Source organism: Leuciscus leuciscus, assembly GCF_965113295.1.
Source record: "Leuciscus leuciscus genome assembly, chromosome: 19".
Taxonomy (NCBI): Eukaryota; Metazoa; Chordata; class Actinopteri; order Cypriniformes; family Leuciscidae; genus Leuciscus; species Leuciscus leuciscus.
The window spans coordinates 2,654,656-2,668,617 of NC_138743.1; the positions used below are offsets into that span (position 1 = coordinate 2,654,656).

At 37.7% G+C, this 13,962-nt stretch overlaps 1 protein-coding gene across 4 annotated transcripts in view; it reads right to left on the reverse strand.

Moving 5' to 3' along the window:
• phactr1 (phosphatase and actin regulator 1) overlaps positions 1-13,962 on the reverse strand; it is a 34,974-nt gene that overhangs the window by 10,891 nt on the left and 10,121 nt on the right. For 2 of the 4 annotated variants that reach the window (XM_082147218.1, XM_082147215.1), the window contains exons 2-6: positions 5,068-5,232; positions 4,019-4,099; positions 2,668-2,760; positions 1,337-1,519; positions 540-777 (exon numbers count right to left, since the gene is read on the reverse strand). In XM_082147218.1, coding sequence (XP_082003344.1) covers positions 540-777; positions 1,337-1,519; positions 2,668-2,760; positions 4,019-4,099; positions 5,068-5,232 — 760 coding nt within the window. The remainder of the gene's footprint in view (positions 1-539; positions 778-1,336; positions 1,520-2,667; positions 2,761-4,018; positions 4,100-5,067; positions 5,233-13,962) is intronic. The other 2 variants (XM_082147216.1, XM_082147217.1) reach the window with 2 other exon arrangements.

A 13,962-nucleotide genomic window follows, 5' to 3' on the forward strand; every position in this document is an offset into this window, starting at 1 on the left:
TTCCGGACAAAAACAGCACTTGTGTGAGTGACTGAGTGTGTGTGTGTGAGTAGGTGTGAGAGAGTGAGTGAGTGAGTGTGAGTGTGAGTGTGAGTGTGTGTGTGTGTGTGTGTGTGTGTGTGTGTGTGTGTGTGTGTGTGTGTGTACTTGTACAACTATCTTTGTGAGGACCAGTTTGAGTGTTAGGCCAGTGGAGTGAGGACAGAGAGAGTAAAGTGAGGACATGTTGGCCGGTCCTCAGTTTCTGAGAGCCTTTAAAGGCCTGTTTGAGGGTCAAGACTTGGTTTTAGGGATAAGGTTATAATGAGGTTAAGGGTCGGTTTAGGGTCAGGGGTCGGGTTAGGCACTTAGTTGTGATGGTTAAGGAGCTAGAGATTGCATTGTGTCAATGAATGTCCTCATAAAGATAGATGTACAAGAATGTGTGTGTGTTTGTTTGTGTGTGTGTGTGTGTGTGTGTGTGTGTGTGTGTGTGTGTGTGTGTGTGTGTGTGTGTGTGTGTGAGAGTGTGAGTGTGAGTGTGGAGTGTGTGTCCTCACCTCTCGAGTCTCTGCATGGTGAGCGCGAGTGTTTTGTTGAGCTCCTCTATGATGCGGCTGGGCGGGTGCAGAGACAGCGGCAGGGTGGCGAACTGCTGCGGGTGAGCGTGTGTGAGTGTGTGTGTGTGTGCGTGTGTGTGTGCGTGGGATGGCAGGCATTTGAGGGCAAACGAGGGCGTTGGCTCACATATCATCACTTTCTTTGGAGGCAGAGGCGGTGACAGTCTGGCAAGCGTCTCTGAAGAGAAGAAGAGACAGAGTTATGTTTTCCCTGATGGTTTTCATGCTCTCTCTCGTGAAGCCAACACTGAAGTGAGTTAAATCGACTGGCCACTAGAGGCCGGCTGCAGAAGAGACTCAATCCCATAGAGCTCCATGTTAAAATGCTCAACTTTACAGCAGAATAAAACATGTTTACAGTCTGGTACAAAAAGTGGTTTTGGTCTATATTGCTAATGTTGCCCTTCATGACGACTGTGAGGGGGATGATTTTTTTATAACTCATCCGTTTAAATTATATTAAGCCTTAAAGTTCTGCATAATTAAGGGCGTGGCCACTTGAGTGACAGGTGGATTGCGGCTGATGTCACTACTAGCCGTTTGTCTGCTGTCTGTTAGTGTCACGTCACCTCAGCTAATCCGCCTCGCTGCACATTAACGTTTATCCGGGAGTGACGCGCTGCCAAGATGGCGTCGGCTGGCTCCGCCCACTTTGGGCTTCAAAAATGCTCTTCAGAAACACTACAGGTGATGTCACACACACTACATCCATATTTTTTACAGTGTATGGGCGTCACCTGTGAGATGGCTGGGTATTCTGCTGTATGGCTTCGGCGGTAAGGCAGGAGGCTGTTTCAGTGACGACGGCCTCACGTTAGTGATGTCAGCGCTGTCGCTAGGCAACGGCTTCACAGGGGGCGGGGCTTGAGATGAGAGACACGCCACCGCTTCTCCAGGCGACTGTATCTCTGAGAACGACACTAGATGAGAACGAGAGAATGAGACAAAGTATTTCCAACACCTCAAATATATATATTGGTCTACTTCACTTACAAATTAAAATTCTGAAGATATTTTGGAGAATGATGACTTTTCATTTTTAAGTGAACTATTCCTTTAAGGCTCGTTCACACCAAGGATGATAACGTTAAAGTTCTAAATATCATTCTAAATATAAAAGAATAACAGAGTCCACAACATACTATAATGATAACGGCACGGAGGAACGATATCGTTAGAATCCCTTTCAGAATGATAAAAACATTCTCAGCCAATCAGAATCCATCCTGCTTCCAGAGCTTGAGCATTTAAAGCGACAGACGACAAAACTGCAGCGGTTATAATAAACAGAACGATATCGTCCACTGCTGTGAACATGCCTTTATGCTCACCAAGCCTGCGTTTATTTGACCAAAAATACAGTAAAAATATCGTGAAATATTATTACAATGTAAAACATCAGTTTTCTATGTGAATATATAGTAAAGTGTAATTTATTCCTGTGATCAAAGCTGAATTTTCAGCATCATTACTCCAGTCTTCAGTGTCACATGATCCTTCACAAATCATTCTAATATGATGATTTGATGCTCAAGAAACATTTATGATTATTATCAATATAAAAAAAAGGTTTTGTGGAAACTATGATACATTTTATTTTTCAGGATTCTTTGATGAATAGAAAGTTTGAAAGAACAGCATTTATTTGAAATAGAAATATTTTGAAACATTATAAAAACAGTCACTTTTGAGCAATTTAATGCATCCTTGCTGAATTTTTTTTTTTTTTTTTTGATCCCAAACTTTTTAACAGTAATATATATATATACATACATATATAAATAATATATTTTCTCACAATCTATTGAAACTATACAGCAAAAACATCATGTTTGACACCAATCAGCATCTCATTAACATATAACCACCCTCATTTGCATATCAATAGATGATGCACATCAGTGTGAAATACAGGTACAGTATCAGGAATTACCTTATGAGATTTTTTTTTTTAAAGATCCTCAAAGACCAAAGTACGGCTGTTTTAGGAGCAAGAAACCTCGACTGACATTACAAGTGGACTTCAGGGAAAAAGCTGAACTGGTAAGGAAAGTGGATTGTAACGCACCTGCTGCTGTGGCACTGGGGTCAGCTGACTCTGATCCTGGACTGATGACCGTATGTCTGTCCAGGTCACTCACGTCACCGCTGACCTCCTCTACTGACAGAGAGAAAGATGTTTCACTAGGTGTGTTTCCGTTACAGATTTGTGCAAAACTTTAGCAATTTTTTCTAAATGTCGATAAAAAACTATTGCGGAATGACGGCGTTTCCATTAACCGATGTTATGCGACTCAAACGTCACTTCTTCCTCTCGCGATAATCCTTCCAAAAATCATGGCAACAGATGTTGGTAGGTTTATATGGTTTATATACAGTATATCCCAGCCGCCGCACTAGCCATTATTATTAATAGAAGGAGACAGACAGTATGTGTGTTATCCCAGCATTAATGGCAAGGAAAGACCCTTATACTTGTGACTGGCACATATGAGGTGTTTCTGGGTGTTTCTCCCTCATATCTGCTTCGAGGTCTTGATTGTGGCATTTCTTTGAGGTTTAGAATCCAGTATTCATGTAATGGACCCTTCGCAGGGAGTTTGATTGACAGGCGATCTGACCAATCATAATCCGCCATTTCTGTCTGATAAGGCAGTCAGGAGAGTTAGTAGAGTAATGTTGGAGGATTTGAACTTGAGAAACGGAGTGTACTGACGTCTTTCTGCGGTTAAAACTACATTCCTTCTGATGTTCATTCATGTTTATTTGATGCTATAAATGAACTAGAAGGAAGAGATGATCGGTTCACGAGCCGCTTTAACTGAGCGATCTGTCAGACACATTAAAGAGACACAAAACCGTATTTATTGTTTAAATTTTGTAAAAAAAAAATGACCAAATTTAAAAGGTGAGACTTTGTTTCATATCAAAAGTTCCCTGGTCTGTCCTGTCTCAGTGTGATGTCAGTGTACTCTCTGCTCCGCGGTGTGAGAACATGATGTGGCGTGAGAGAGGCGTGGCTTGTCGGACATAGCAACAGTAACTAAAGGGGGCGGGTCTTTGCGAACGGTCAATTCTTTTGTCTTTTATGAATTTAATAAAGAACTCTGCCTCGTCTTCTGTCTGTCGTCTACGTCAAGTGACTGTAAATGCGCAAAAACTGTTTCCATTGCAGTTTTACGAAATAGTTTTTTCGAATTGCCTGAAAAACCTCCTCATGCGAACGTAAACACTTTTTTGCGATGAATGGGAGTGTTTTGCGAAATTGCCGTGTTTCCATTGGGCGTAATTCAATTCTCAATTTTAATTTGCGCAATTTTAAGGGTAATGCAAACACGGCTAGTCTCACTTAGAGTGTCATAAATGTGATGTCACTGCCAACTACATTGATTATGAGTGTGTGTGATGTAGACACGTACCTTTCTCATACACTTCCTTCAGCACGCCTCTCTTGATGAGCTCTTCTCTGCTCTGACGCGTCGACATCTTCCTCTCCAGCACTGCGAAGCATTCACAAAACCACTCACACTAACGTTTGAATGTTTTTGAAGAGTCTCTTCTGCTCACCAAGGCTGCTTTTATTTGATCAAAAATACAGTAAAAATTGTGAAATATCATTACAATTTAAAATGACTCTTTTCTATGTGAATATATAGTAAAGTGTAATTTATTCCTGTGATCAAAGCTGAATTTTCAGCATCATTACTCCAGTGTCACATGATCCTTTTCTCATTATTACCAATGTTGAATACAGTTGTGCTGCTTCATATTTTTGTGCAAATTCTGATAAATACCATCGAAAAGTTTGAAGTATATAATGTTTTTTTTTAAACAAAGAAAAAAAGGAAACTGAAACTTGAATTCAGCAAGGATGCATTAAAGGTTAGAGGTGCAGTATGTAACTTTTTCACTCTACTAAAGCATAAAAATACCATATTATGTTTGCATATATTGAGGACACATGCTAATTCACACACTCGTTTCTCTGAGAAACTCTTCCACTGCCAGTTATTTTACTCTGAAATGTGTGTTTCGAGACTGGAATGTGTGTTATTGTTTTGGTCTGTGATTCTGCATGTTGCGTGTCTCAAACTGGCGACCCGTGTGAGTGTCGAGTCTGAGGAGGCGGGAGAAACAACCATCTCCCATATTTTGAATTGGACTGCGGTTCCTATTTCCACCACTAGCTGTCAATCTTACAGACTGCACCTTTAAATTGATCAAAAGTGTCAATAAAGACATTTATAATGTTACAAAAGATTGTGTTTAAAATAAATGCTGTTCTTTTGAACATCAAAGAATCCTGAAAAATAAAGTGTATCACGGTTTTCACAAAAACATTAAGCAGCAACATTTATTTTTAATCAAATAAACGCAGGTTGGTGAGCATAAAAGTGACATCTTTCAACAACAATAAAAAATTAAGCGCTAGTGTATAAACGAACACATCTTCGGGCAGAAGACGAACCTGCAGACGTCTGTTTGAACTTGTCGCTCTTTTTCTTCCTCCATTTCCAGGGTTTGAAGAGTCGCCCTAGACTGGCCAGTTTGCTCCGTCTGCGGATGGGCGGTGTGTGTGTCCCGGGAACCAGCGAATCCGAGCGCATCGCCGCCAGACGCTCCGCACCCTCTGCTGAACACACACACACACAAACACGCTTTGAAGGAGTAAGACACAAATATGAAAATTCTGACATAATTTGCCGTCATAGTTTTCCGAACTGTTTCACAGAGATTCCAGGATTCAGAAGCACTACTTTCTTGGTTTTCAAGGACTGAGATCTCACTTCTCAAACAATTTCTTTATTATCTTTTCAATTATAAAAAAAGATAAGTAGATACTAGGGTTGTCACTTGTGAATGGATATCGAATATCAAGCAATGTATTCGAATATATTCGAATATCTACGAGTAAAATGTAAAACGAAGTTAACGAACAACTCGATCCATCAAGAAACGCCACATGGTCGCTGAATTTCACTGCGCTTCACGGAGATGTGTTAAAAGATAGCGGAGTGCATTCATGATTAGGCTACCGGTATAATAATCCTCCTGGTGCCGGGTCTGAGTGAGTCATTTACTCTCTTACGGACATCAGCCGCTGCAGACAGAGACGCGATCTGACACGCGTCCCATTTTCTCACAAATCTCTACGTTCATTTAAGACTTTATTTAAATAATTTAAGACTGCTCTTATGAGGACACTCGACAAAACGGACATTTGGCATAATGTGTGTGTTATGGTTTGTTCAAGCCCGAAAGAGAACTCGATACTGACACGCGTCTTTTCTGTGGGTCGTGTGTGTGTGTGTGTGTGTGTGTAATAGGCAGGAATTACAGCGCAGTCTCTTTAGTCTTGTCGTTATCTTCCATTTTCAAAACAAGCTGGCTATTATTGGCTTGATGTGGTCATGGGCCTACGCTACAGTACGTGTAGAGCGGCCGCTACTGGATGAGATGGCAAACAATAAAATAAAAAGAAAACGGTCTAATCATAGACTGTTAAAAATGCGCAAAACATGGCACTTTAAAAACCGGATCGTTTATTTATAGTTCGATTTCGGATATTTCACGTCATGTTCGAATGCATAATCGAATATCGAATAAAAAGTGCCAGCCCTAGTAGATACATAAAAATTATGGAGCTTATTATATGACAAAATGATTTGAATTTGAATTGTGTAAATTTGAATTATTTGCAAGTGTAATCTAACAAAATTGAATTTTAGGCGGTAGTTTAAATAGTTCTGAATTTGATTTTTTTAAACGAATATTGAACATTTGAAATTTAACAAATTGAAATGTTTTTATGGCTGAATTTTATAGACATGCATTTTCAAACAGCTAGTTTTTTTTGTTCTGAATTCGTATACTGCAAATATTCAGTTTAAAAAAATACAGATTCAAGTTTTCAAGATGAAGAAATTCGGAACTTCAAATTCAGTTTTCTAAAATTCAATCTCAAAAATTCAAATTCAAAAATTCAGATCTTACAGAAAGTAGGTCACAGGTCATCCACAGGGAAGAGTAAAGGATCTCAGATAAGTCGAACAGAGCATTTGAGTCCCAAAATACACGTATAGGCTAAATCAGCGTCTTCACAGCAAGGGAAATGTTTGGAATAACAAGTAGGACTGTGTGCGGCACAGCTTGCCCTTTATATTGTACAACAGACCAATTAAATTAGGCAGAATAACTTTTTATATGTTTGGTTGACTGTGTTTCATTTTGATAATGAACAGTCTGCGATATGAAGCAACGCCAGAACTAACACTATGTTGTGTGAGAGCGCGATGCGCTGGCGCCATCACTTGGATTTGTTCCACTGCTGGGAAATAACTTAATACTCTGTTGTTTATAGTCATACAGATAATATGACATCATTCGAAACAGTAAAATGTATATTTTTATTTGTGTACATTCAAAATGACTACAAAATATCATGTCATTGAAAAATAAATAAAACAACATGATGCGCTGCTTTAGCGCGTCTCGGTCTCTTTAGATCAGGGGTGGGGAACGTCCGGCCCCCGGGCCGTAACCGGCCCGCAAAACAGTTTGATGCGGCCCGCGAGTCAATTCCTCCCAAAAAAAAAAAAAACTTCAGAAACAAAAATCTCAGCAATTACTTTTCCTGTGATAGAAAACACAAAATAGGCAAAGTGGCAAGCAGCACGAGTCCACGAGCCGTGAGAGCAGGGCGTGGCCAGTAGCGCGAGTGTTAATGAGTCACCTGAGGTCAAGTTCAAGCACCGGTTTCAGGTTTCTCACGGATGAACTACGGGGGCGAGCGCGCCACACCGGTTTAAAAAAAAATAACGCAGTCGGCACCGCCGCACAGTCTTCTGTCAGACCAGATGTTGTCAGGCTATATGTCAGTAAAACAGAAAAACTAACTTACTTACGTTACGTCGTGCCAGCCGTTTGCTCGCGGCGCACACTCTTCAATCACGCAAATGCGGCGCGCCCTGTATCACGCAAAATACACTACTAGCATGTAACGTCGTGTTCTGTCGTCAATTAAGTATTGAAATAACTAAAAGGGAGATTAAAGCTGCGTCAAAACTCTATGTTGGGGCTTTTGTATTCCTTTGTAGGTTACATAAATGTTACACATTTTGGCGTAGCCCTACTAAATTTTCATTATTAATATTCTAACATTTTATCAATATTGCAAAGTCATCAAAACTGACTAAATATTTTGTGACCAAAAATGTGAAAAATAGGCCTACATCTAGCCTAAATGATCGTTCATGACATTCTTTTAACTATAAGCAACCCAATTTGTCTAGATCGGTATTATTTCCTTTGTATAATGAGCTTAAATATTGCTGCGCAGTCGTGTGATTTAGTCTGCTTGATTAACATTATTACAATGTATTCCTATTTAACTCTGATATGTAGCCTATATATAAGGTCCTCGAATGTGTTCGAATATTTCACCAGCATCAGCCTTTTCAAAGTTTCTATCACTCCGCTTGTCTGTGTTTGCACAACTTGCATCATTAGGCCAGTAATGGTGACAAGTGACTGTCTTTATGAGTGAACAATTGAAATTTAATTGAACTGATTTAATAGTGCCAAAAACATTGATTAACTCAAGAAAGAAACAAGTTGCTGAAACCAATCTTTAATGCTAAAAAGTTTACATCTATGCAAAATAATCCTTGAAAGATTTCTCATTCAAGGCAATTCCTGTTTGGAATATGTGGTTGTGTATTGTCAACAATAAGCAGAAACATTTTGCATTTCCATTTTCTAGTGTGGATCATTCATTTCAACATTTATCCTCATTCTCATGTTTAAGAATCTGTTATCTGCTTGACAAATAATTTATGCTACTGCCCACTGACATGCTTTTAAAGCTATTGTTATCAAAAAATGTTGGCATTCAAACACCTTAAAATGCACATATGTAAGTCAGAGAAATCAAAAAAAATTTCGGGGGAGCATGCCCCCGAACTACCTCACATTTGAATGTGTGTGTCTGTGTGGTAATATGGGCTGGTGTGGCTACAGTGCCAGGACAGAATTTTTTAACCAGTCTGCCCCCTGCATATAGGCCTACAATATACATTATTCTCTGTATCGAATCATGTTATCTTGTTACCCAGCCCCTGATGTTTCAGGCTCAGCCCCTGGTGTTTTTAAAACCTAGAAACGCCCCTGCTCATTACAATGGCCCTTAAAGAATGTTAAAAAATTGTAAATGGCCCTTGATAGGAAAAAGGTTCCCCACCCCTGCTTTAGATCTTTCTGGCGCTCACCAAAAATGAACCAAAATACAGAGAATAGCCTTCTTGGCGCGCCTACTTTTGAAAGTCAACATTTACATTATTTAACGTTAAATGCATTATATATGCCGGAGTCACTTTGGAATAAATCACAGCATTTCATGATAAAACGTGACTTAGCCTATACAGTCCGGAAAATAGGCTATAGGTTATAGCAAATTCAGACCAACTGCTGGTCTACACAGAGAGAAAGCCCTGTCTAAGCTCTTCTGTTGTGCCGAGCCATTCGTTATTCTAGTTGTTTGATGAGAAAATTAAATGTAGCCTATAGTTGCAATACACGCGTTTTGTAAGCTCCGTGCAAGTGCTGCAGAGGACTATTATTACTAGAATATTAGAAATCTAATACTCAAGCTGTTTTCTCATTTTTCTACTCTTAATATTAAATAAAAAAATGACTGAACGAAAGATACACGGATTCTCTTGAACCACCACCGCGTTTGCGGCAGAAAACTACTGCAGTGCAGCCAAAATGCTCTGTTCGACTTATCTGAGATCCTTTACTCTTCCCTGTGGATGACCTGTGACCTACTTTCTGTAAGATCTGCATTTTTGAATTTGAATTTTTGAGATTGAATTTTAGAAAACTGAATTTGAAGTTCCGAATTTCTTCATCTTGAAAACTTGAATCTGTATTTTTTTAAACTGAATATTTGCAGTATACGAATTCAGAACAAAAAAACTAGCTGTTTGAAAATGCATGTCTATAAAATTCAGCCATAAAAACATTTAAATTTGTTAAATTTCAAATGTTCAATATTCGTTTAAAAAAAAATCTAATTCAGAACTATTTAAACTACCACCTAAAATTCAATTTTGTTAGATTACACTTGCAAATAATTCAAATTTACACAATTCAAATTCAAATCATTTTGTCATATTATAAGCTCCATAAAAAATAAACTAATAAAACAAAAGGGTACAAATAATAAAGTGCAGGAGATGCAATGACTGTGGTAACTTTAACCAATTTTTAACCAAACTTTTATCGCTTTCCTTATTCAAACTGATTTATTTCCATGAATATGATTGACCTGAAGAATAAAAGCTGTAACATATATTTAGATATTTATATGAGTAATCACACTCATGACCATGTGAAATGGCTCTATAACTGTATTAGAGATTTTGAGTGAAAAGATTGTTTTACCAATAAAATTAAACACTAATTTTACATATATTGTCTTTCAATAATTCAAGCCCTTTTCAAGTGCCTTTTCTTAAATATGTCTGTTCTCAAGAGGTTTCCAGGACTTACATTTCAAAAAAGTAAAGTTCAAGCACTTTAAGCACTTTGTACGAACCCTGTCAAAGATGTCCAAGCTACCGTATGTCAACAGAACCACTTTAATGGTGCTTTTTAAGAGTAAAAATAACCACTTTCATTGCATGAAAAAAATAAATAAAAAATCTTGCATTCAATAAAGTAGAAACCTCCACAAGTTTAAAACAACATGAGGGCGAGTAAATGAAGACAACTTTCAGTTTTGGGTGAATTATTCCCTAAACAAGTCAATCTACAAACCAAATCTATAAAACTAGCAGGATTACACTAACAATTTCCAGAAGCTGCAATTAAAAAGTCAAGCTCATAAATCAAGTAAACGAGCCAAAAGAATTTAGATGGTTTAGAAAGTAAGTGAATAATTGCGTAATAAATGTCACGGCCAAATACCTTTAGGATCAAGTAATTGGAAAAACTCATGCAACTGTCTTCAGGATTTTCCCCCTTCTTCCCAGTTTGTGTCACACGTATAGGATTACGCTGAAGTTTTCAGACCTTTTTTATTACCTTTTCCATTAGGTAACTCAAATAAAATAGGTTAGAGAACATTAATTTTCTTAGATGAAGGGGGAGGCGACTGTCTCACGTATAAAATATGTAAATACATAAATATATAATCATGATTATAATTTTCAGCATCATTACTCCAGTCTTCAGTGTCACATGATCCTTCAGAAATCATTCTAATATGATGATTTGATGATCAAGAAAAATTTATCATTGCTATCAATCTTGAAAACAGTTATGTAAAAAAATGTCTAAAATTAAAATTCTAAAAATTTATAATTTTCTGATTAATTGACAGTTAAAAAAAACTCTGTGTAGTGTAAAATCTTTTGCAACATTAAAATGTCTTTACGGTCACTTTTGACCCATTTAATATATCCTTGCTGAATAAAAGTATACATTTTTTTATTTCTCCCCTTTCTATTTCAGATAAATTATGTTCTTTTGAACTTTCTATTTATCAAAGAATTTTTTGAACATTTAACATTAAACACTGATAACAATCATAAATGTTTCTTGAGCATCAAATCATCATATTAGAATGATTTGTGAAGGATCATGTGACACTGAAGACTGGAGTAATGATGCTGAAAATTCAGCTTTGATAACAGGAATAAATTACACTTTACTATATATTCACATAGAAAACAGATTATGTATTTTTTTATCAAATAAATGCAGTCTTGGATGAGCAGACGAGATTTCTTTTAAAATCATTAAAAATCATACCGATCCCCAAATTATGAATGGGCAGTGTTATATATAAATATAAAAAGTATATTTATAGAAGTTATATAAAAGCTAAATTCACAAACAAAAATGGCTCCTGCACTGAAATCACTGGAAACTTCCACTGGGAAAACTGGAAGCATTCTGGATGCGTTCTCCACCCGGCTGTCGGTGCCGGCGCGGTAAAAATAGGCTTCAGGCGCATTAAAACAGGCAGAAGGTAAAAGGAAAGAATGATGCTTGTTTTTCCAGAAGGGGTTTTACTGCTGAACATTCACTTCAGCTCCACATCTGACCAATGAATGTGGGTCATCACGCATAACCAACAGCGCACAATACAAGAGCATAAAACAACAGACAAAAACAACAGTAATAAAACGTGGATTTGCCTTTTAAAAGTTCAATGCCAGCATATTAGTTCACACTTGACATTCTTATGTTAGTGACAGTGTAATAATATAAGAAATTATCAATACTGAGAAAAAAAAAATATATACAGTATATACTACATATTTAAATGGTGCACACTATAACAAAGCATCATCAGGGTAACATGTGACACTAAAATAATGCAATAAACATGAAACCCTTGTACTTTACTTATTACAAAAAATTATATTTAGGGGTGTCCCCGACTATGGATTTTCATAGTCGAATCAGAATCGTCAAGTCTTGCCTATAGTCGACTAATAGTCAAATCATGTGTATGGGGGCGGGGCTTTAACAATTCAAAGCCGCGATGTACAGAAAATCACACAAAGATATAGAAGAAAATGTATAAAAACCAATAAAACTAAGAAATAACATAAATAACTCCAGAAAGGCCACACTGCAGACAGGATTTACATTTCACATGCAAATCAAATTAAATCGGCTAAATTACCTGTGTGAGCAGGCTCTAAGTACAGCACAACATCGATGCATCATGCACCGAAAAAATCAACAATTAATTTACTAAATTAAATTAGAACAGAATATACCTTTCTAATAAATAAAAATACAAAACGAAATAAATCAGAATAAGTCACAAGATGAGGAGCAAATGTGTGCAAAATGCCTAAAGTGCAGGGGAACATATATTCAAAACACAAGCCACAAATAGTTAGATTAGATAACCCTGACAGATCAATAAATACAATTAAAATAAAGAAATTATTAAAATAACGATAGTAGCCAGAATTTTCAACTTTGTCTTTTTAACTGCAGAAACAACAATAAATGCTAAACTGGAGTGGCAGTCTTTTTAGCTAAACATGTTCACAGCATCCTGCACATAGTATGGTTTCTTAATAAAGTGTGTACTGTGTACATTAAGCCACGTTAAAAGCTTTTTTCACGTTAAGCATTTTAGAATGTCCCGTGGAAAACCAACTTGTTAACGTTGGCCGGCAGAAGTGCGATCATGGTTTTCCTCATGCTAAATCCAGCCTTGGAGAATATCCTTTCTGATGGTGTACATCCACACTTTAGATTTTCTTATCCCAGACATTGTTAAAGATTTAAATCCTTGCCGCGAAGACGCTCCTCTGTCGGTCACGGATTGAAAGTGAAACTTAAATCTGTCACGGGGTGTTTGAATTTATTCACGCACGTTAAAAAATATTAATTAAAAGCTTCTTTCTTTGCACATTTTTATATACAGCATTATCATAATAGGCTGAATATTAACGTATTGACATAAAAGCTAGTTCTATGTGAAATCAGACATTGAGCGCCCTCATATAGCCAAAGTGGCATGAGCCTCGTTTCATAACACCTCTGCGAAGATTCGACCGTGAGATCGGTAGTCGAATCAGGCTCCTCCAATCAAAGCATCGAATCTTCGACTATTCGGGGTCACCCCTTTTTCAAGCACAGCTTAAGCACATAACTTGAGCCTTAAATGTTGAGCCCTGTAATACATTATTCTGTACATTGTCTAATTCATTTTATTTGGACAGTATACTTATATTGTTATACAAACACATTATCTACAAGTAAACGATATAAAGTATATATATAGTGTGGCATATAGTGGTGAGGTGTGTAATGGCGTTTTCACACCTGAGAGTCCGCACGAGGTACGAACCAAAGGTCATGTTTGATACATTGTATACATTCGGTCAGTTTTGGTTTGGTTTCACAGTGCAATTATGCGAGCGCACTAAAGAACTGTACATGACACACTTGTGTCCTGTCGTCATCATCTATGTGGGCTGCATCTCGACATTGACTGGTTTGTAAACGGACGTGCGTCTGACGTCAGCGTGTTGTCAGTTCGGCGAGTAACTTTGACAGGAATGAATGAACAGACGCATATCGTTGCCAGTTGCCACTATACTGTTATTATTACGGCATTACTCCCTGCAGCACCAGCTATACTCGAGGCTAGTTCACATTCGCCAAATGACCGTCCTCGTTGTGCGAACATTTCATCGTCGCCGGCAGGAAAGAAGGAGAAGAGCGAGCAATCCTGCGGGAACCACCGGAACTTCCTGTAAATGTTCTGAAAGTCCGAACCATACAGACAATGCGTTCACACTAGAAACTAACCAAACCTTTGTTCAGT